This window comes from Bombina bombina, chromosome 5 (genome assembly GCF_027579735.1).
Source record: "Bombina bombina isolate aBomBom1 chromosome 5, aBomBom1.pri, whole genome shotgun sequence".
Taxonomy (NCBI): Eukaryota; Metazoa; Chordata; class Amphibia; order Anura; family Bombinatoridae; genus Bombina; species Bombina bombina.
In genome coordinates, this window is record NC_069503.1 from 558,559,010 (window position 1) to 558,583,982 (window position 24,973).

Below are 24,973 nucleotides of genomic sequence, written 5' to 3' on the forward strand. Positions count from 1 at the left end.
TTACAGGAAAGGGGGACAAAATAAATTATGAAAACATATTGCAGATTTTTATATATATATATATATATATATATATATATATATATATATATATATATATATATATATATATATATATATATATATATATATATATATATATACATACAATATATAATTTTATATTACCATCCCAAAGGGTTTAATGTCCTTTTTAAAGGACCACAGTCACCAAAGACAATGGCTATACATAATTTACCTATTTCATTTAAGGTCATGCTATTCTTTTTGCTGTTACTGCATTACTGTTTACAATGTGACAGAACATGAAAGAAAATGGTTCAATTATTTTCATTTTTTATTTCTGTACTTTGTTCTGTAAATGAGCATCTTGTGATATTTTTTTTTATTACATAGCATCAGTAAGTTATACTGCATATACATTATTAATAATCACAGCAAACTGATTTTATGCACAATTTTATTTTTAAAGGTTGAACTGTGGATAGTTTTGCAGGTATTTTTTGTGGTCTAGTGCAATGTTCCCTCTAAGACCAGTTTTGTGTGCGGCCCTGCAGTGAAACAGTGAAACTAGGGAATCGCACCCTTCAATTAGCAAACACTGCACAATACAGACTGCAAGGCATGGTTCTCTTATTAACTTTTTCACTGCTGAGCTGCACACAATACTGGCCTTAGAGGGAATACTGGTCTAGTGTCTATAGAGGTGTTACACATATTCTCTCTAGCCAGATGCAATCTGAGCTATGTACTGTTATAAACCAAAGCACCTCATAAAATAATGTAAGTCTTCAGTTTACCTGGGTTACAGGCATCTAATATAGCTAATATATTACCAAACCTCTTAACGAAGGATCTGAATGCACAAGTTTTATGCTTAGTCACTTGAAAGTGATGCAGTTTATATGTAAAAAGTTGATAAGAAAATATTGAACATCTGTATGTACAAAAGGAAAATATTTTTCCTGAATTTCTTTTCAGCTCACCAGAGCAAGTGCTCTTATAAACAGTTATCCTTCAACTACTCTCATTTGCATGGAGAAGAAAAAACAACCAATCAGCATCATCAATGCTCAGGGCACACTTTGCTTTACTCTGATTTCATCTTATTTCACAACATTCTTGTGAGATTTTATAGTAAACTTAATTAAACTGGCATGTGCCTGCACATGGCAGATGAACGCACCATTGCAAGTCCCAGGACAAGCATCCTGACTGGATGCTTTAAGTCCCTTTACAATAGGATGTGGCTGAGGAAATTTTTTAGGTAAAATATATTCCTTTTTTACACAGAGATTTCCATGTTATATTTTCTAGTCTGCTTTTTCAGATATGAAGTGATGTAGCATATGGGTAACATGTTTCTTTAATATATTATTTGTCTAATGACTCTTTGCTATATATAAGCTATTCGTTTTTAATTGATATATAATATGGATTTAAAATAAAATAATGAATTTAGGGCTAGATTACAAGTGGAGTGCTAATTTACAAGTGGCTGATTATTGCTATAGCAACCTCACAGTAACAATTAGCACTCAGAAAATTAACCAATCTCTGATTAATTTTTTAAAAGTGCCCCAAATGCCCTCAAAATAGAAAGCATTGTAGGTTTTTATTTTAAAAAAATCTAGTATTTATTTATTAAAAAATAACTGCACTAGGCAGTTTTGTGTTCCCATAGACCGCAATTTAAATATATATGTATATGATTATATACACATATTAACACCTAAATATATATTCATATATATTTAACAATGCTGCCCATCGCTGTGCTACTTACCCCCTTCGCTGCGCAAGGTTCTGATGCCGTCTGAGCGAGGCTCCCATAGGAGCCTATAGAAGCAGGTTCTCGTGAGCACAATACTTCCTAGCTCGCGTTCGCATTGTGATTTACTTGTAATACCAGCGCACATTAGCACATTTGCACACAAGCGATATTTGGCGCTCCCCTTGTAGTCTAGTTCTTAATGTTTAATCTCCCTTTATATTAAAATTATCAAAAAATTGGGCACACAGTTCCAAAAATGTGTGCCACCCTTTGCAAAAGGTATATGAGGCAACATTCCATGTACTTTAGGTGGTAAATAGTTATATGTTAGACATAGGCAAAGCTGGAAAAGTACTACCGTTATTTAAATTCAGAGCAGATTTCTTGCAGAACGCCAACTTTGAAGACAAATTCAACAAAACAGGCACTATCTCATCTTATAACTGTTATTTATTTTTATGATAGCATAATCATGTATAAATACACAAAAGAGTTTACGGTAAATACACAATAAGTTGGAAAAGTATCCCATAAACACTTGGGAAATGAGAAATTGTACAAAGACTCAGAACAATACCTATATTTTGTAAAACAAAGTTTAACAGCTTTCTTACAGAAGTCACAGGTAATGCATTTCAAATCAACCTGCTACAGTCCTCTTTGACAACACATTTCTAGAACTTTGACCTGGAAAATGATACATCAGTCAGTGTTTGCACTTTGGGATTGAAAGACGACAACAATATATTGTATCTTGTTGCTGAAAAACATGAACTCACTATGCTTTTCTAAAGACTATGACCTCCTTGTTCATCCTGTTGACAACTGAGGTTTTAGTGCTATATAAAACTAGCTCAACATATTTAGTGGAAATTTGGCATTAGTAAGCACATTTTTTGTTTGTTTTGTTAAACTGAACTCTTAAATACAGAAATTATAATATTATTATTATTATTAATAATAATAGTTTTATTCCTAATTAGAGATAGCATTTTATGCAAGCAGATTTCCTTTGTATTTTTGGAAAATCAAAAGTTCTTAATAGTCTTAAAATAATAAGATTTTAGTAAAATATTTGTTAACAAGTCGTCTTTTGAGTTCTTTTTTTTTTAAACTGGAACATTAATATGTTTTACCCCCTTAATAAATGGACAGTCTAGAGTAAAAATAAAAATGTTTTATTTTGCTAGAACATGCCATTTTTAAATAAAATATTTCTACTACGTGCTCATGAAACACCCCTCTTCAACTTAAATTGAACATATTACCATTGATTCTAGCATATGAATGTATGCCTCCTCCTGATTGGCTCACTTGTTGTATCCTCATTTGGATTGGGTTAAACAAACAATAAAGGAAACACATTTATTTTAAAATAAAAGGTCCCTTAAAAGGCATTTTTTGCACAATCCTTCCCAATAATAATGGTGACATTAGAGACAGTCATAAATAATTACAGATAATGTGCCAATTTATAAGATGGAACTACTTCTATTATTATAAAAAAAATAACAGGAAACAATAGAATTTGCAAATTATCCTGGATTTCCAGCAGTCATGTTTTAAGTCTTTCAAGTATTGCACATTTTGCTAGAGGGTATTAGTTCTGGCCTACATTCAAAAATGTTAAAATTTGTTGTGCCAAATTATTGGAAACCCATTAAGTATCAACAACAACAGTACCTTCAAGAAACTCAAGGGACATGAAACCCAAATGATTTATTTCATGATTTAGAAAGAGCATGCAATTTTAAACAGATTTCCAATTTACTTCTATTATCTAATTTGCTTCCTTCTCTTAATATCATTTATTGAAAAGCATATCTAAATAGGCTCAGTAGATGCTGATTGGTGGCTAAACATAGATGCCTTGTGTGATTGGCTCACACATGTCCACTGCTATTTCTTCAACAAATGATATCTAAAGGATGAAACAAATTAGATAATTGAAGTAAATGGGAATGTTGTTTAAAATCGTATTCTCTACCTGAATCAAGAAAGAAGAAAAAAATGGGTTTCATGTCCCTTTCAATTTCAAAGAGCAGAATTTTATTCCAAACTTTACCACCTCAATGGAAACTAGGCCTTTGTTAGCTCATCTTGAAATGGTCTAACAGGCTGTTCAGAAAAGAGCACATTTGGGTATCTAGTTATCAAGCCGTCAACCTCAAATACGCTGGAATTCCACAGCGTATTTGTGGCGAGGCTGATTCGCCTTAGTTATGAAGCCCTACAGACCGGCAAAAGTAGAATCTAGTGACATAAGCTTCGATCCGCCGGACTCAGTCCGACACAGATCGATTCTTACGTCACTTCAGATGTTCCGAACGCAAGTTCGGCACAATCTGACTACTTTTGGAAGTTATCAAATGACTACCAGGTACGCTCGGCACTTTTCCGGCCCAGCGTACCTGGTTTTCAATCTGCCGCCCTGGAGGCAGTGGATCCCATAGGAATCAATGGGAGTCTGACCATAGCGAAAGCTCATGTTCGCTGCTGCCCGATATCCCATTGATTCCTATGGTAATGTTTACACCTAACACCCTAACATGTACCCCGAGTCTAAACACCCCTAATCTGCCCCCCTACATCGCCGCCACCTACATTAAACATGTTAACCCCTAAATCGCCGCTCCCGGAGTCCACCGCCACTCTAATGAACTTATTAACCACTAAACCGCCGCTCCCGGACACCGCAGCAACTATAATAATTATATTAACCCCTTAACCGCCGCTCCCGGACCCCACCGCAACTATAATAATTATATTAACCCCTAAACCGCCGCTCCCGGGACCCGCCGCCACCTACATAATACCTATTAACCCCTATCCTGCCCCCCTACACCGCCGCCACCTATAATAAAGTTATTAACCCCTATCCTGCCCCCCTACACCGCCGCAACCTATAATAAAATTATTAACCCCTAAACCTAAGTCTAACACTAACCCTAACACCCCCCTAGCTTACATATTAATTAAATAAATCTAAATAAATATTACTCTTATTAAATTAGTTATTCCTATTTAAAACTAAATACTTACCCATAAAATAAGCCCTAATATAGCTACAATATTACTAATAATTATATTGTAGCTATTATTTATTTTTATTTTAAAGGCAAATTTAAATTTATTTTAACTAGGTACAATAGCTATTAAATAGTTATTAACTATTTAATAGCTACCTAGATAAAATATAGTTAAATTTACCTGTAAAATAAAAACTAACCTAAGTTACAATTACACCTAACACTACACTATCATTAACCCCTTAAGGACCAGCGACGTACCCTGTATGTCGCTGGCCTTTTTTTGGGACTTGATTGTTTTATAGCGTGGTCTTTCCACCAGCGTTGAGACTGCTCTATTCCACAAAGCATGCTGGAGGGAGGGAATTAATAGTGTGTTCTTGCTAGACTTGTGCTATTATGTCCTGAAAAAACCCTTAACGACCAGTGACATACAGGGTACATTGTGGTCATTAAGGGGTTAAATAAATTATTCCTATTTAAAACTAAATACTTACCTGTAAAATAAACCCTAAGCTAGCTACAATGTAATTAATAATTACATTGTAGCTATCTTAGGATTTATATTTATTTTACAGGCAACTTTGTATTTATTTTAACTAGGTACAATAGTTATTAAATAGTTATTAACTATTTAATAACTACCTAGCTAAAAGAAATACAAAATTACCTGTAAAATAAATCCTAACCTAAGTTACAATTAAACCTAACACTATCAGTAATAGTGTCACCTAACACTATCATTAAATAAATTAAATTAATTAACTACAAGTAGCTACAATTAACCCCTTAAGGACCAGCGACATACCCTGTATGTCGCTGGCCTTTTTTTTGGGACTTGATTGTTTTATAGCGCGGTCTTGCCACCAGCATTAAGACTTCTCTATTCCACAAAGCCTTCTGGAGGGAGGGCATTAATAGCGTATTCTTGCTAGACTTGTGCTATTATGTCCTGAAAAAACCCTTAACGACCAGTGACATACAGGGTACATTGTGGTCATTAAGGGGTTAAATACAATTAAATAAACTTACTAAAGTACAAAAAAACAAACACTAAATTACAGAAAATGAAAAAAGATTACATGAATTTTAAACTAATTACACCTAATCTAAGCCCCCTAATAAAAAAATAAAAGTCCCTACCCTAAACTAAATTACAAAGTAACCAGCTCTTTTACCAGCCCTTAAAAGGGCTTTTTGCGGGGCATGCCCCAAAGTAATTAGCTCTTTTGCCTGTAAAAAAAAATACAACCCCCCCAACATTAAAACCCACCACCCACATACCCCTACTCTAACCCAACCCCCCCCTTAAATAAACCTAACACTACCCCCTTGAAGATCTCCCTACCTTGAGTTGTGTACACCCAGCTGGGCCGAAGTCATCCATCATCCAAGAGGCACTGAAGATGTCTTCCATCGGATAGAAGTCTTCATCCAAGGGGCGCTGAAGAGGTCTTCCATCCGATAGAAGTCTTCATCCAGGCGGCGTCTTCAATCTTCATCCATCCGGAGCGGAGCCATCTTCAAAGGAGCCGACGCGGAGCCATCCTCTTCCACCGACGCCTACTCGCCGAATGAATATTCCTTTAAGTGACGTCATCCAAGATGGTGTCCCTCGAATTCCGATTGGCTGATAGGATTCTATCAGCCAATCGGAATTAAGGTAGGAAAAATCTGATTGGCTGATTAGGGAAGGAATATTCATTCGGCGAGTAGGCGTCGGTGGAAGAGGATGGCTCCGCGTTGGCTGCTTTGAAGATGGCTCCACTCCGGATGGATGAAGATTGAAGACGCTGCCTGGATGAAGACTTCTATCGGATGGAAGACCTCTTCAGCGCCCCTTGGATGAAGACTTCTATTGGATGGAAGACATCTTCAGCGCCCCTTGGATGATGACTTCGGCCTGGCTGGGTGAACACGACTCAAGGTAGGGAGATCTTCAGGGGGGTAGTGTTAGGTTTATTTAAGGGGGTTGGGTTAGAGTAGGGGTATGTGGGTGGTGGGTTTTAATTTTGGGGGGGTTGTATTTTTTTTACAGGCAAAAGAGCTGATTACTTTGGGGCATGCCCCGCAAAAAGCCCTTTTAAGGGCTGGTAAAAGAGCTGGTTACTTTGTAATTTAGTTTAGGATAGGGACTTTTATTATTTTGGGTTTTTTTTTTAATTTTATTAGGGGGCTTAGATTAGGTGTAATTAGTTTAAATTTCTTGTAATCTTTTTTTATTTTCTGTAATTTAATGGGGGGGGGGTTACTTTAGTTAGTTTATTTAATTGTATTTAATTGTAGCTACTTGTAGTTAATTAAATTAATTTAATTTATTTAATGATAGTGTAGTGTTAGGTTTAATTGTAACTTAGGTTAGGATTTATTTTACAGGTAATTTTGTATTTCTTTTAGCTAGGTAGTTATTAAATAGTTAATAACTATTTAATAACTATTGTACCTAGTTAAAATAAATACAAAGTTGCCTGTAAAATAAATATAAATCCTAAGATCCGGCGGGGTCTAGGAGTGGTAGTTTAGGGGTTAATAACTTTATTTAGTTGCGGGAGGCTCCGGGGGCGCCGGTATAGTATAGTGTGAGTGCTTAGTGACAGCTTATCAATAAAGCTGTAAAAAACCCGAAGAGCAGCGAGATCGGATGAGTGATAACTATCACAGTCCGCTGCTCATCGCCCCATACTTGGTGCGCAGCTTTTTGACAGCTTTATTGATAACTTTGGCGAGCGTATTCAGGTCCGCGGCGGCGATCGAGCTTAGGCGGGCGTATTGGGGCCAGCGAAGGCAGGTACGTCCGGAGCTTCATAACTAGAGGCCATAGTGTAAACAAGTATTCATGGTCTATGTACAGACACAGCATACAAATGGCCAGACAGACACAAGATACCTCCCTATATCTGAATGTTTTAAATCAGGACATATTCTGTGTGTGACTGCTTAAAACTACCATTTGGTTTCCTCACATATTTCTTTTATAAACAGTCAGAACAATTACTCTGTTGGGGGATGTCTGAAATAAATTGACAGATAAACACATGGTATCAATTATTTTTTTTAAAAAGTAATTATAAGATACAATTAACTAAAATTTTCTTCTTCTGAAGCTTGAGATAATACAAATACATAGATTTTTATTAATACATTTAAATATGCAGACCTTAAAAGCTAAAACAAAATCATGAATATTGTTCTTCTACTTTGAAGAATAATGAGTAAAATAAAAATGCAATATCTCTGAAAAAGAAAGTAAGAGATTAATGCAAACCAGCAAGAGGTGTAAATTAGCCCAAACACTGCATATATAAAAAAAAAGTTTCTTAGAAAAACTGATTCCTTTGTGTGCTTCTGCCTTTGATACATCTTGGTCTCAATTCTTTGATTATGTATACTATACAATGCAAACTGAAAACCGAAGAAACCGTACAGAATCATTTCCTTACCACTGTGCATGTAAAATACAGAGCTGCAGGGTTTACCAGTGTTCCTTTGACAGCTGGGATCCATTATGGAGACTGAAAATTAAAGATGGATGCCGAGTCTTTGAAGAACACTTACCAATCAATTCTTTGTTTCTGACATCTAAGGCCATATTTCGTAAAGCAGTGGCAACTGCACAAACCACTCTATCATTGTCTATTCGAAGCAGCTCCACAAGGATAGGCAGACCTTTTTCTTTCCGAACAGCAGCGCGGATATAAATTGACCACTGCAAAACAATTCAAATAATAAGGTATTAACTTGCAGAAATATTTCTTTTTATTCTTACTGTTCTTGTATCTAGATCTGTACTTGTGTAGGAACAAGTAAAAAAAGAAAAATCAAACATGAGCTATATTTTTACATAAAAATTGGGTATTTGCAGAATGTTTTTTTTCCACATAGCATGTTAAGACTACTAAACAGAGTAGATTAGCATAATCAATAAATTCATAATAAATAAACAATGCAATAGCACTTAGCTTGAACTTCACATGAGTAGTAGATTTCTTCCTGACACATTTTAATATTAGTTCTATTTCACCTCTCACTGCAACCATGTGATAGCCATAAGCCAATCACAAAATGTGTGTGTATATATATATATATATATATATATAAATATATATATATATATATAATGAGACTTAATTAGACTATATATATATATATATATATATATATATATATATATATATATATATATATATATATATATATATATATATATATATAGACTTAATTAGCATACAGGCAAGTTGTGAAAACTTTCCAAATTGACTAACATCAGATGCATGCAGTTTTAAACAACTTTCCAATTTACTTATATTATCAAATTTGCTTTGTTCTCTTGGTATTCTTTGTTGGAGACTAACCTAGGTTGGCTTATAGGAACTTAGGAGCATGTACACGTCTTTAGCACTCTATGGCAGCAGTGTTGCTATAAACAATGTTGCAAGCACTGCTGACAGATGGGTTAAAGGGACAGGAAACCACTTTTTTGTGTGATTCAGATAGAGAATACAATTTTAATCAACTTTCCAATTACTTCTATTATCAAATGTGCTTCATTCTCTTCCTATACTTTGCTGAAGGAATATTGGCAGCTGGCTGAACACATCAAGTCAATCACAAAAGACAAATGTGTGCAGGCACCAATCACCAGCTAGCACTCACTAGTGTAGGATATGTGCATATTCTTTTTCAACAAGGGATACTAAGAGAAAAAAAGCACATTTAAAGATAGAAGTGAATTTAAAAGTGTCTTAAAATGACATGCTCTAGCTGAATCATGCAAGTTTAATTTTCACTTTCTTATCCCTTTAACACACGTCCTCGTAAGCTCACCTAAGATTACACTTTAACAATGGATACCAAGAGAACTAAGCAAAGTTGGTAATATAAGTAAATTGGAAAGTTGTTATAAAATTGCATGCTCTATCAAATCAATATAAGTTTATCTTTGAATTTACTGGCCCTTTAACACATACATAAGTAGATAACGCTAACAAATTAAAAGAAAATGTAGAACCATCTATGTAAAACACAAATTAAAATCTGTGACATGAAACATAATAGCTAGAGTGTACAGCTAATACACTTTACTATTTACTTATATTATCAAATTCACTGATCTCTTGGTATCCATTGTTTAAAAACATACCTAGATATGCTCAGGAATGTACATGTATCTGGAGTGAATGGCAATCATTTTGCAACAATGCAGCAGTGTTTGTACAATGTATAAAATTGTTACAAAACTGACAGTTCATAAAGTTATCCAGGAGAAGAATTGTCTCTCTGTGCCTATTGGTTGACAGATGCATGACACTATTTTCCTCCTGTGCTGGACAAGATAAACTAGCTTCTCGGGGTCAGGGTTTAAGCTGTGTTTGAGAGAATATCAGTATGTCAAAATGAGGGGAATGGCACCTTTTTGTCACTATTTTCATTCATGGCATTCAGATCTTTGCTCAACCATTGTTTCCCTTTGCTCACAAGACTACAACAACCAGAAATCTTAGTAAGGAAGACAGTATGCAAAACACATATGGCAAACTATTTCATGTGGATAAACAAAGGAAAATAAAGCAAAACCATTAAAATATTCAATGCAAGTTATTATTATTATTATTATTATTATTATTATTATTATTATTATTATTATTGCTAAAGCTTATGATACTTTCATACAAATATTATTGGTTTTAATTAAAAAGTGCATTTAAAGGGACAGTCAAGTCCAAAAAAAAACTTTCATGATTTAAATAGGGCATGCAATTTTAAACAACTTCCCAATTTACTTTTATCACCAATTTTGCTTTGTTCTCTTGCTATTCTTAGTTGAAAGCTAAAACTAGGAGGTTCATATGCTAATTTCTTAGACCTTGAAGACTGCCTCTAATCTGAATGCATTTTGACCACTAGAGGGCATTAGTTCACATGTTTCATATAGATAACATTGAGCTCATGCACGTAAAGTGACCTAGGACTGAGCACTGATTGGCTAAACTGCCTGTCTGTCAAAAGAACTGAAATAAGGGGGCAGTCAGCAGAAGCTTAGATACAAGATAATTACAGAGGTAAAAAGTATATTAATATAACTGTGTTGGTTGTGCAAAACTGGGGAACGGGTAATAAAGGGATTATGTTTCTTTTTAAACAACAAAAATTCTGGTGTTGACTGTCCCTTTAAATTTAAAATGTTATCTTTTAAAAATAAAAAAAATAAAAAAAATGCTTTGTTCCATAAATAAACTGAAGTATAGAATGTTCAATAAAATAACAATATACAAAAAAAAAATAGGTAATTTAAACATAGTTGGAAAAACTTAAAACAAGACTTTAAGCAAATGGTCACTGACTCTTATTTTTTAGTAAAGATCAATTAAATTAATTTTTACTAACCTGCTTTTGAAATGATAAAATCCAAAGTTATTATGAGTTATAATAAATTATATTTTTATTTTTTTATTGTTATCATACAGTAAGTTTAGACTTTTCTGTGACATATTTATTTACTTTGAAATCTAATGTTTTTGCATTGGCAGGTCATGACAGATATCCATAAATGCCCCAGCCATTCTAGAGAGACAGAACTGACACATAAAGTAACACACCCCTTCTACAATCAACACTATAGACATACTCAAAACACAAGTGCAGCAAGTCACAGCACAGAAAAAAGATAGGAAACGCACACATATTGCATTTAACCAAAATTTCCCTTCCACCGATGTCAGATCCTGAAAGATTGTGGATGAGACCCAGGTCCAGAATGCTGACAAATTTAAAGGGACAGTCTAGCCAACATTAAACGTTTAACATTCAGATAGGGCAAACCATTTTAAACAACTTTCCAATTTAATTGTATCATCAAATTCCCTTTGTTTTCTGGAATTCTTTTTTGAAAGCTAAACCTTGGTAGGCTCATGTGCTAATCTCTAAGCCTTCAAAGGCCGACTCTTATCTCAGTGCATTTTGAAAGTTCTAGTTCACGTGTGCCATATAGATAAACATTGTGCTCGCTCCTGTGGAGTTATTAATGAGTCAACATTGATTGGTTAAAATGTAAGTCTGTCAAAAGAACTGAAATAAGGGGGCAGTCTGCAGAGACTTAGATACAAGGTAATAACATAGGTAAAAATTGTGTATTCATACAACAGTTTTGGCTTTGGAAAACTGGGGAATGGGTAATAAAACAACAACAAATTTCAAGTAGACTGCCCCTTTAAAACATGGCAATTGTAATTGAGTGATCTATTGTGAACTAGCTACCATATCCCTTCTTAAAGGGACAGTCTAGTCAAAATGAAACATTCATTTTTCAGATAGCCCTTGTAATTTAAATCAACTTTCCAATTTACTTTTATCATCAAATTTGCTTTGTTTTCTTGGTATTCTTAGTTGAAACTAAATCTAGGTAGGTTCATATGCTTATTTCTAAGCCCTTGAGGGCTGCCTCTTATCACATGTTTTTGCTTTTCACAACAAGAGAAAGATAGTTAATGTGGGCCATATAGATAACACTGTGTTCAGGCACAGGGAGTTATTTAAGAGTTAGCACAACACAATACTAAGTGCAAGTCAATAGATAATAAATACAAAGTCATGTGATCAGGGGGCTGTCAGAAGGTTCATAGATACAAGGTAATCACAGAGGTAAAAAGTATATTAATATAACTGTGTTGGTTATGCAAAACTGGGGAATGGTGTATCTTTTAAAACAATAACAATTCTACTGTAGACGGACCCTTTAACTTTACTTATCACTGGTACATTCTTGGTGCTGCTATAATCTTTTTTTTATATGTTTGTTATTTTATACCATGCTTGTCTTGTTGGGTTCATAAGAACCTGAGCCTAAATCCAATGCGTGTTGTAAATAGCTTCTGGGTCCAAAAGCAGATAGAGTTGTTTGATTTTTGAGCTACTCCATAGGGCAAACATTCTAATCCCTGATCCTTGAAGCTGTTATCAGCAATTATGGCTTTTAGGAAATAGGTTAAACTACTGTTGCAGGTATGTCAGTTTATTTAAAGGGACATTCTACCATAGAATTGTTATTGTTTTAAAAGATAGATAATCCCTTTATTACCCATTCCCCAGTTGTGCATAACCAACACAGTTATATTAATATACTTTTTACCTCTGTGATTACCTTGTATCTAGGAACCTTCTTCCAGCCCCCTGATCACATGACTGTGACTGTGTATTATCTATTGTCTTAAATCTAGCATTGTTTTGTGCTAAATCTTAAATAACTTTCTGTGCCTGAACACAGTGTTATCTATATAGCCCACGTGTACTTTCTGTCTCTTTGTGTTGAAAAGAGATTTAAAAAGGCTGTGATAAGAGGCAGCCTTCAAAGGCTTAGAAATTAGCATGTGAGCCTACCTAGGTTTAGTTTCAACTAAGAATACCAAGAGAAAAAAGCAAATTTGATGATAAAAGTAAATTGGAAAGTTGATTAAAATTAAAAGTCCTATCTGAATAATGAAAGTTTAATTTATACTAGACTGTCCCTTTAACTAGTGAAAAAAAGGTGGGATCCTGTAAATAGACAACAAACACAAGTGCTGAAATTTTTTTTATCTTTAAAGGGACAGTCAACTCAAAAATTGTTATTGTTTAAAAAGATTAATAATCCCTTTATTACCCAATCCCCAGTTTTGCATAACCAACACAGTTATATTAATGTACTTTTTACCTCTGTGATTACCTTGTATCTAAGCCTTTTCTGACAGCCCCCTGATCACATGACTTTTTATTTATTATTATCTATTAACTTGCATTTTAGCTAATTAGTGCAGTGTCTGCCCCAACCCACGGGCGTTAACACAATGTTATCTATATGGCTCACATGAACTAGCTCTCCCCTGTTGGGAAAAGCTAATACAAAAGCTTGTGATAAAAGGCTGTCTGTAGTAGCTTAGAAACAGGCAGAAATTTAGAGGTTTAAAGGGACAGTCTAGTATAAATTAAACTTTCATTATTCAGATAGGACTTTTAATTTTAATCAACTTTCCAATTTTCTTTTATCATCAAATTTGCTTTTTTCATAAGTTAAAAGTAAACCTAGGTAGGCTCATATGCTAATGTATAAGCCTTTGAGGGCTACCTCTTATCACATGCTTTTTAAATCTCTTTTCAACACAAAGAGACAGAAAGTGCACATGGGCTATATAGATAACACTGTGTTCAGGCACAGAAAGTTATTTAAGATCTAGCACAACACAATGCTAAATTTAAGACAATAGATAATAAACAGTCACAGTCATGTGATCAGGGGGCTGGAAGAAGGTTCCTAGATACAAGGTAATCACAAAGGTAAAAAGTACATTAATATAACTGTGTTGGTTATGCACAACTGGGGAATGGGTAATAAAGGGATTATCTATCTTTTAAAACAATAACAATTCTATGGTAGACTGTCCCTTTAAAGGTTATAAAGTTTATAAATATAACAGTGTTGGTTGTGCAAAGCTGGGGAAGGGGTAGTAAACACATTATCTTTTTAAACAATAACAATTTTGGTGTTGACTGTCCCTTTAAGCTACATAAGTGAAATGAGCACAATGAGCTTCTCTATTTCCATTGACATAATAATAATTATTATCATCATCATCATCAGTAGTATTATTATTTTTATTATTTATTTGAAGAATGCAGAGTCTGCAGTGCTACAAATACAATGGTAACATTTTTAAAAGACAGCAATAGATCAGATGAATAGGTAGCGGGCCCTACCGTGAGTTGATAACTGTTGAAGATCACTGTGCATGAAGGTGAGTTATAGGACAGCTGTGCACGAGAGCTTATAGATGATAATGATGTTGACAATATATGTGTGGGGAATCTAAAGCATTGAGTCTCATGGTTCTGAATACTCAGTAAAGTACAAGCATTTACATTCATACTCTATCAACAGCAAGAGATTCCAGGCTCTCCTAATCATGGAGATAAAAAATAATTATAGCAGTATTAATTCTGTATGAAAGTCCTATTTGTCTGAAGTCTCATGTACTGGTTGTAGCAATCTTCTAACGCTAACAACATTAAAGGGACAGTTTACTTTTTATTGTTTAAAAAGATAGATAACGCCTTTTCTACCCATTCCCCAGCTTTGTACAGCCAATATTATTATATTAATATACTTTATAAAGTTTAAACCTCTACATTTCTGCCCGTTTATAAGCCAATATTATACCCTTTTATTAGCTTTTCACAGCAAGACACTGCTAATTCATGTATAGATAACATTGTGCTCACTCCCATGGAGTTATTTATGAGTCAGCATTGATTTTCTAAAATACAAGTATGTCAAAAGAACTTAAAGGGACATGAAACCCAACATTTTTCTTTCATGATTCAGATAGAAAATACAATTTTAAACAACTTTCCAATTTACTTCTATTATTTCATTTGCTTCCTTCTCTTGTTATCCTTTGCTGAAAAGGTTATCTAGGCAAGCTCAGTTGCAGCAGAGAACCTAGGTTCTAGCTGTTGATTGGTGGCTAAATATATATATATATATATATATATATATATATATATATATATATATATATATATATATATATATATATATATATATATATATATATATATATATCGATTGTGATTGGCTCACCCATGAGTTCGGTTAGAAACCATTAGTGCATTGCTGCTTCTTCAACAAATTATATCAAGAGAATGAAACAAATTAGATAATAGAAGTAAATTAGAAAATTGTTTAAAATTGTATTTTCTATCTGAATCATGAGAGAGAAAAAATTGGGGTTCATGTCCCTTTAAATAAGAGGGTAGTCTGTAGATGCTTATATACAAGTTAATCACAGAAGTAAAAAGTATATTAATATAACTGTGTCGGTTGTACAAAACTGGGGAATAGGTAATAAAGGGATTATCTATCTTTTTTAAACAATAAACATTTTGGAGTAGAGTTTCCCTTTAATAAGGCATAGTGACAATAAGAGTATTTGATACATAAATCCATGTGCATTAAAGGGACATGAAACACCATTGTTTTTCAAGATTCAGATAGAACATCCAATTTTAAAAAACTTTATTTACTTTTTTTTGTATCAATTTTTCTTTGTTCTTTTGGTATCTTTTGTTGAAAACCAGGGACATAAGCTAAGGAGCATCACTACCTAAAAAATTTGGAACCTTTTTAACACTATGAGCTGTCTGAATCACAAAATAATATTTAATATTAGTTTTATATTATTTTATTTATATTATTATTTATTTATATTAGTTCTGACACTTACATACATTGCCTTCTTCATATACTGTTATACACAATTCTTAATAAATTAAGCACATAATATTTACTTCATTAAACATCAAAAGCCAGATTATGCGAAAACAGTTAAATGCGAGCAATACTGGATTTATCATGGCTGTTTGCGCATGTTGGAAGGAGCGTAATTACAATTTGAAAGTAAATGGGAATGCGTGCGCACAATCACAATTTACGCTGGAATGCTTATCACGATCTCAGAGCTCTGGTTAACTGTTATGCTAAACAAACAAGTGTCAAAAAACACATAAATAAATTTAAAATATTGCACAAAAACTTTGTGTTAGGCAGAATATATGTATGTATGTATATATATATATAAATATATATATACTGTATATATAAATATATATATATATAATATATGTTTATGTGTATTTATGTATTTACAGACATATATACACATATAAATACACACGTATAGACATATATAAAAGTACATTGAGCCCTTTGCAGTTAAGTAGCTGAAAACATGTAAAATCCTTTTTATGTAATATTCATATTTACTAAATTGATTATCTATGTATTTACTGTAAATATTTCACATTCCAATGTTCTATATATTTATAATTTTTTTTAATTATATATATATAAATAAATATAGATATATATTTTATCAAAAAACATTATATATATATATATATATATATATATATATATATATATATATATATATATATATATATATATATATATATATATATACACTGTGTGTATGTATGTATATATATATCAGGTTTGATAAAGGGGGAAACCCAGAAACGTTACGTGTAATAAATTCACTTAGATGATATTGTAAGACCTTTGAGTGCAGTCTCTCTTTTTGATATATATATATATATATATATATATATATATATATATATATATATATATATGTATTTATGAATAAATAGATCATATGTGAAAACTATGTGAAGAACATTGGAATGCGAAATAACATAAATTATGCTTACCTGATAATTTTATTTCCATCTAGGGGAGGAGAGTCCAAGGCTTCACCACCACCACCACCACCAGGAGGAGGCAAAGACACTCCAGCCAAAGGCTTAAATACCTCCCCCACTCCCCTCATCCCCCAGTTATTCTGCAGAGGGAACAAGGAACAGTAGGGGAAACATTAGGGTATAAATGGTGCCAAAAGAGAATATTAAATTTAGGTCTGCCCATCAGAGGTACGGTCGGGGGCCGTGGACTCTCCTCCCCTCGATGGAAATAAAATTATCAGGTAAGCATAATTTATGTTTCATTCATTACTAGTGGGAACATATACCAAAGCTCTAGAGGACACTAAATGAAACCAGGAGGGTAAAAGGTGGACCCTTAATCTGAGGGCACCACAGCCTGTAGAACCTTTCTCCCAAAAACAGCTTCCGTAGAAACAAAAACTTCAAATTTGTAAAACTTAGTGAAGGTATGCAAGGAGGACCAGATAGCCACCTTGCAAATCTGCTCCATAGAAGCTTCATTCTTGAAGGCCCAAGATAAAGCTACCACTCTAGTGGAATGAGCCGTAATTCTCTGAGGAGGCTTATGTCCTGCTGTCTCATAGGCCAAGCGGATCAGGCTCCTCAGCCAAAAAGACAAAGTAGCAGCAGAAGCGCTCTGACCCCTGCACTTCCCTGAATACACAACAAAAAGAGAGTTAGATTGTCTGAAATCCTTTGTGGCCTGAATTTCAAAGCATGAACCACGTCCAGGTTATGAAGTAACCTCTCCTTAGGAGAAGAAGGATTAGGACATAAGGAAGGAACGACTATCTCCTGATTGATGTTACGGTTAGACACGACCTTGGGGAGAAACCCCAAGCCAGTGCAAAGAACAGCCTTATCCACATGAAACACCAGATAAGGGGGCTCATATTGCAAGGCCGCCAGCTCAGAATGATAGAATTTTTAAGTCAAGAGAATGCATAGGTTCAAACAGAACCTTCTGCAAAACCTTAAGTACCAAGTTTAAGCTCCAAGGTGGAGCAGACTGCTTAAAGACAGGCCTGATTCAAGACAGAGCTTGAACAAAAGATTGAATGTCAGGGAGATCAGCAAGTCTCCTGTGTAACAGAACAGATAAAGCCGAAATTTGCCCTTTTAGGGAACTAGCGTTGAGACCCTTCTCCAATCCCTCTTGAAGAAAGGACAAAATCCTAGATACCCTCACCCTGTGCCAAGGGTAGCCATGAGTCTCACACCAGGACAAGTAAGTCCTCCACACCTTATGATAGATGTGTCAAGTGACCGGCTTTTATTGCCTGAACTAAAGTGTCAATCACATTTTCCGCAAAACCCCTTTTGGCCAAGACTAAGCGTTCAATCTCCATTCAGTCAGGCTCAGAGAATCGAGATTTTGATGTTGAAAAGGACCCTGTTTCAGCAGTTCCCTGCGACAGGGTAACCTCCATGGCGGAGAGGAAGACATCCCCACCAGATCCGCAAACCACGTCCTCCTCGGCCACGAAGGAGCAATCAGAATGGAGGACGAGGAAGAAGTGGCAATGGAGAAAATATGTATACTAGACTGAACCCCCAAGGCATCCCAATGCATTTATGAGCTCCACCTGGGGGTCCCTCGACCTCGATCCGTATTGTGGAAGCTTGCAGTTCAACCTGGATGCCATGAGATAGATCTCCGGCATCCCCCACCTGAGACAGATCTCCGCAAACACTTTGGGGTGAAGAGACCATTCCCTCGGGTGAAAGTCTGCCTGCTGAGAAAATCCGCTGCCCAGTTGTCCACACTGGGGATGTGGATTGCAGAGAGTGAACAGATGTGGGTCTCTACCCACTCCAGTATCCGAGACACCTCCCTCATTGCCAGGGAGCTCCTCGTGCCTTCCTGGTGGTCGATGTAAGCCACCGAGGTGATATTGTCTGACTGGAATCTGATAAAGCTGAAGATTCTCAGACAAGGCCACGCCTCCAGAGTGTTCTAGATCGCCCAAAGCTCCAGCATGTTTATTGGAAGAAGGGACTCTAAGCGAGACCACTTCCCCTGTGCCATTCTGGCACCCCAAACAGCCCCCTGTCCCTCCAGACTCGCATCCGTGGTAACAATCTCCCAGGATGGTCTGAGGAAGGATGTCCCCATGGACAGGTGATCCAGGCGGATCCACCAGGAGAGGGAAATCCGAGTCCACACATCCATGTGTATCGGCTGCGACAGATCAGAATGATCGCCGTTCCACTGTCTCAACATGCACAATTGAAGAGGTCTGAGATGAAACCTGGTGAAAGGAATGATGTCCATGCTGGAAACCATGAGCCCAATCATTTCCATGCACTGAGGTACAGATGGTCTCGCTGTAGACTGAAGGGCAAGACAGATAGACGCCATCTTTATGGGTCGCTTGTCCATGAGAAAGATTTTCATGGAAACCGAGTCTATGATCATACCCTGTGATCTGGCTACTGCTAGAAGAGCCCCCAGGACCTTGGTAAAGACTCTTGGGGCCATCGCCAGACTGAAGGGGAGGGCCACAAACTGGAAATGCTGATCCAGAAAGGCAAATCTGAGGAACCTGACATGGTCCCTGTGAATTAGAACATGAAGTTAGGCATCTCTCAAGTCTATAGAGGTCATTAGTTGCCCTTCTTGAACTAGGGGAAGAATGGATCTGATCGTTTCCATCTTGAAAGATGAAACAGACAGGAACCTGTTTAAACATTTGAGGTCCAGAATCAGGCAGAACATGCCCTCCTTCTTTGGGACCACAAACAAATTGGAGTAATACCCTAGACCCTTTCTGCCTGGGGTACTGGTACGATAACCCCTAGAGCAGAGAGATCCCGCACACAACCCAGAAAGACCTCTCTCTTTTCCGGCCTTGAAGACAGGTTTGACAGAAGGAATCTGCCCCTGGGCGGAGAGGACTTGAACCCTATCCTGTAACACTGGGCGACCACCTCCAGAACCCAGGGGTCCTGAATATCCTGCAACCAGGCATATAAGAACAGAGACAATCTGCCCCCACTCGGTCTGCAGACCAGTCGGGGGCCATCCCTTCTTGCGAACTTAGTCTCGGCGGGCTTCGTGTGCTGCTTAGACTTGTTCCAAGCTTGAGCAGGCTTCCAGGTGCCCTTGGTTTGGTCCATTTTCACAGTGGGCTGTGGGCATTGCACCTTATCCCTGCAAAAGGGACGAAAATTAGCACCTTTAGTTTTCACCTTCTTATCCTGGGGAAGGAAGGCACCCTTGCCCCCTGTAACCGTGGATATAATAGAGTCCAAACCTGGACCGAACAGGATCTTGCCCTTTAAAAGGCAAAGACAGCAGCCTTGTCTTAGAGGTCATGTCCGCCGACCAAGATTTTAGCCACAGAGCCCTGCGTGCTAGAACCGAAAAACCTGATACCTTGGCATTCAGGTGGATTATTTGCATATTAGCATCACGAATGAAGGAATTGGACACCTTTAGAGCCTTAATATTTTCCTGCACTTCCTCGAAAGAGGGTTCACTCTCAATCATATCAAATGAGGCATGGCACCAATATGACGCAGCTCCAGCTACCACTGCTGACGGTTGAAAAACAAACCCCGTATGTTGAAACATCTTTCGTAACATGTTTTCCAACTTCTTATCCATAGGCTCCTTGAATGAAGAACTATCCTCCAAAGGAATTGTTGTGCACTTAGCGAGCATGGAGATGGCCCCATCCACCTTGGGAATGGTCCCCCACAACTCTAGGATGGGGAAAAGCATTTTCAAATGAGAAGGGGGAAAAGGAAGAACCTAACCACTCCCACTAGTTCTTTATAATTTTCGCCATCTTGACAGGAACCGGGAAAGTCTGGGGAACCACCCTGTCCTCATAAACCTTATCCAACTTAGGAATGGAGGGCTCCTCTGAAAGCTTGGGTTCCGGGACCTCTAAGATAGCCAGCACTTGCCTCAATAAGAAACGCAAGCTCTCCATCTTAAACTGAAAACCGGGTTCCTCTGCTGCCGGAGGTTTAGATGACATGGACTCCGACCCCGAAAGGGCCTCTTCCAATGCATTGGACTGGGCCTCGTCATTGTACCACCCCTCTGGGGCATCCAACAGAGACAAATCCTGGGTCGGGCCGCTATGAAAAGCTCTACGTTTGCGCTTAGCAGAACGCGGCAAAGCATGGATCACCTTAGCGACTGCCATTTCAAGCTGGTCCGCAAAATCCGGCGGCCAAACAATCTCCACGAAGGGGTAACAGTCGGACCCTGGGGCACTGCATGCTGAATAGGGGACGCCATTGGGGAACGCACCACATGGGACGGAGATCCCTCAGAGGTGGACGGCTCAGTAGTGCTAGACATTCTCTTATGTTTGGAAGTCTCAGCCTTCTCAAGGCATGTGGAACACAGTTGCACAGGCTGGTCTACCAAAACCTCACAATAAACGCAGGTATAAGACTTAAAGTTAAAGAGGGAGTACCCTCTAACGTGTCAGAATCCTCCATGGCTTTTAGAAAGAAGATAAGACAGGCACCCTTATAATCAATGGCCAGGCGCTCACCACCTCCTATGACCCGGACTGCAGAAACCGCTTTGTCTCCTCCATCGCAGATCGGAAGTGAAGAGGCCCCACCCAGTCACAAGGATGTCAACGGAGGACACTACTGGCACTTTGATTTTAGGAGGTACCCATTATAATCCAACCAACATTATATACTTGGCAAGTTCCTACTTCACTAGTATACCCATCAATCTGACTGAGTTTAGATGCTGTTTTATATACCCCATAAGGGTTATGTTATTATATTGCACTTTTAACGGATCGTATTTTTAATAAGACTGTATTTTTATCAGATTGTATTTTTATCAGATTTGATTTTTTATAGATATATATATTTTTTAACAGATATTTTTATAGATGTTCTTCATGGTTTATATTTTAGGACGGTTTAATATATTTGCATGTGTTTGTCAAAGTACACTAATCACTTTAATACATCAATTACAGTGAGATGTACACACGATCCTGGCACACACCGAATTATTGATTTACCCACCATATTCAAATTTCATCTAAAAGCAGCTTAGAATGTCAATTCTGGTCCCTATGCCTTCACGTCAATAAACACTGGAACCGGAAGTGTTAGTCAGCGATAACGGAAGTGAAAAACCGGTACACACAGCAATAAGAAATAACGCTATATGCACTATATTCAATAACTAGCCAAAGCAGAGTTAGAATGGATACTTGACATTACTCAACTTGTCATGTTTTAGAGTTATAAATACTAACATTTACAAGCAGCGATAGTAAGAAACAACATAAACCGGAATCAACATAAAACAGCGATACCGGAAGTGAAAGACACCGGAAGTGAAAGTTAAACCGGAAATGCTAAAAAACAGCGATACCGGAAGTAAAAGATGTACATACGATACTAACATATAGAGAGAACAGAAACATAAATCGAAAGCTTTTGATCTATTCACAAATGATCTACTTATCAAAAAACAAAGGGGGCCTATGCCCAATAAACAAATAGAGAGTTATATAAGCAAGACACTGAAATTTACTCATAGGACAAAAGCCATAATTAGTACACAGAAGGGAAACCGGAAGTCAACACAGTAATTAGCGAAACCGGAAGTGTAGGTCGATACAAATCTAATCAACCCTAAATATGCTAACCAAGGGCATATATGTATAGGCAATATCCTAGATAGAATTGACCTTGAGAAAACAAGGAGTTAAAATAAAAAAGTTTTTTAATAGCATAATTTAAAACGAAACATTCTTGCCCATACCCATAATGCACTTCACAGGAAAGGGCGTGGCCTACTAGATTTTGGCGCCCAAACATCAATTACAGCTCTTATAAATTACCTTAGCTTACTCACAATGTTAGTCTTGATAAAGGCCAGGAGGATATGGCCGAAACGCGTCGACTGATTTGAGTAAGCATAATACTAATATATCCACTGAACAGTTTGTATATATTACAGTATTGTTTGTTTTCTTTGCAGGTTTTTGCTCAGCTTTATTTTATTTTATTATATTCAACTGGGTGACAACTTCATTACACTGATTTCATTTTGGACACATATTGATTAACTTTTGAAAGACTAATATCATCTTGTTTCACCAATTTGAGGATTTCTACACTTTTTGTGAAAGAACTTATATTTTCTTCACATTTTTATTTTTTATATATTTTTTCCAACCTTTTTCACCTTTTTTTTGACATCCAGCGATCACATTGTTTTTTACACTTTCAAGTTTGCATTTTCTCAATCACAGGATATACACTATTTTGAATTTTTCTGAATTGGATATAAAATAGAGACACCTTTTTTTTTTTTTTTTTTTTTTTTTTTTTGTCACATTATTATCTGTTTGGATAAACACAACTATAAGAACACTCATCAATATCCGGATTGTACCACAGAGTACCACCCACATTAAGAGATTTGGACTATCAGGTCATTCATTGTCAGACGTTTTAGGTGCACCAGGTCATTTCATCTTTTACATTTTTATTTTTATTATCTATTTTTTCTGATTTTAAATCATTTCGTTATTGTAACATGGATCCATGATTGTTTATGAATGTGTAATATTTTCTATTGATTGTAATTTTTATTGACTGTATGTTTTAGAAGATCACCGGAACTTTTAACCGACATTTTAAACCGATTGTGTTGAATAAATATCGATATACATTTATAAACTTATATACTCACCTCAGCATTACTTATTCTGTACATCCACTCCTAACTACTAGTAGGAGGACCAACATTTGTCTCCCTTCCCCATCCTCAGCCTACTTTGGCGCTCACCTCCACCCCCTATCATTTTCTGTCAACGGAGGACCGCCCCCTGCCGAGGAGAAAACGAGCCAAAAAAGACTGCGCAAAACTCCAGGAAGAGAACCTGTCAGTTCCACAAAATGTCAGAGCCGCATCCTTGCACATAACACAGCAATCACATAATAAACTCATCATGTACATACCCCCCCTGTTAAATAATCCCTTTATAGGAACATATCCGCTTGATTCTATAAAGATAAAGGCGCCAAACTGTGGCCCTAACTTCTGTGTTATCATTATGTAAAAATGAAACAATGTAACCAGAATCTATGCCGTGGAACAGGAACACGGCACTTTAAGTGTGACAGGTGGTAGCTGTGCTCCTGACATGGACATTGAGAGAAGAAAGCAATCTGCGAAACTCATCAACGCTGATTGCTATAGGAGCTGTTAATATGAGTCGGGATGGTGTCGCAAAGGGAAGCTCCCTCTGGATCTCCGGACTCATAAGAGACCTCCATTATTCTGGGACATCTCTTCCACCTCCTGTGACGAAAGGCAAAGAATGACTGGGGGATGAGGGGAGTGGGGGAGGTATTTAAGTCTTTGGCTGAGGTGTCTTTGCCTCCTCCTGGTGGCCAGGTTCTTAATTCCCACTAGTAATGAATGAAGCCAAGGACTTTCCTCCCCTTTAGATGGAAATTCATATTTTCATGTCAGGTTAGCACACTTGAGAAAAAGCAATCGGGTTTGTGCACGAGTAGGGTGTTGTTTTTTTCCCCCCACTTTTCACGCTCCATTGAAGTCTGTGGGGGAAATACGTTAACGCGATCGCAATATTAAAAGTTTGGCTTTTTGCATGTGCCGAGATAGCGAGCGAGTAAAACATTTTACTTTCAGCTTGTAATACAATCGCTACCCGATGCATACAAAAAGCTAACTTTAACACGCGAGCGGGAGCGATAAATAGCGCAGTTAATGAGGTACAGAATGTTATCCATCTGCAAGAGCACTAGAAAACAGCAGTATTTCCCACCATGTTGTGCTCCAGCACCTACCTAGGTATCTCTTCAAAAAAGAATTCTATGGGAACAAAATCCAAATGTTATTATTCAGTCCACTTGACCCACATATATGATTTTATAATGGTGCTCC

At 36.6% G+C, this 24,973-nt stretch overlaps 1 protein-coding gene across 1 annotated transcript in view; it reads right to left on the reverse strand.

Moving 5' to 3' along the window:
- CTNND2 (catenin delta 2) overlaps positions 1-24,973 on the reverse strand; it is a 1,648,910-nt gene that overhangs the window by 222,504 nt on the left and 1,401,433 nt on the right. The window contains exon 15 of the mRNA XM_053714511.1: positions 8,359-8,509. Coding sequence (XP_053570486.1) covers positions 8,359-8,509 — 151 coding nt within the window. The remainder of the gene's footprint in view (positions 1-8,358; positions 8,510-24,973) is intronic.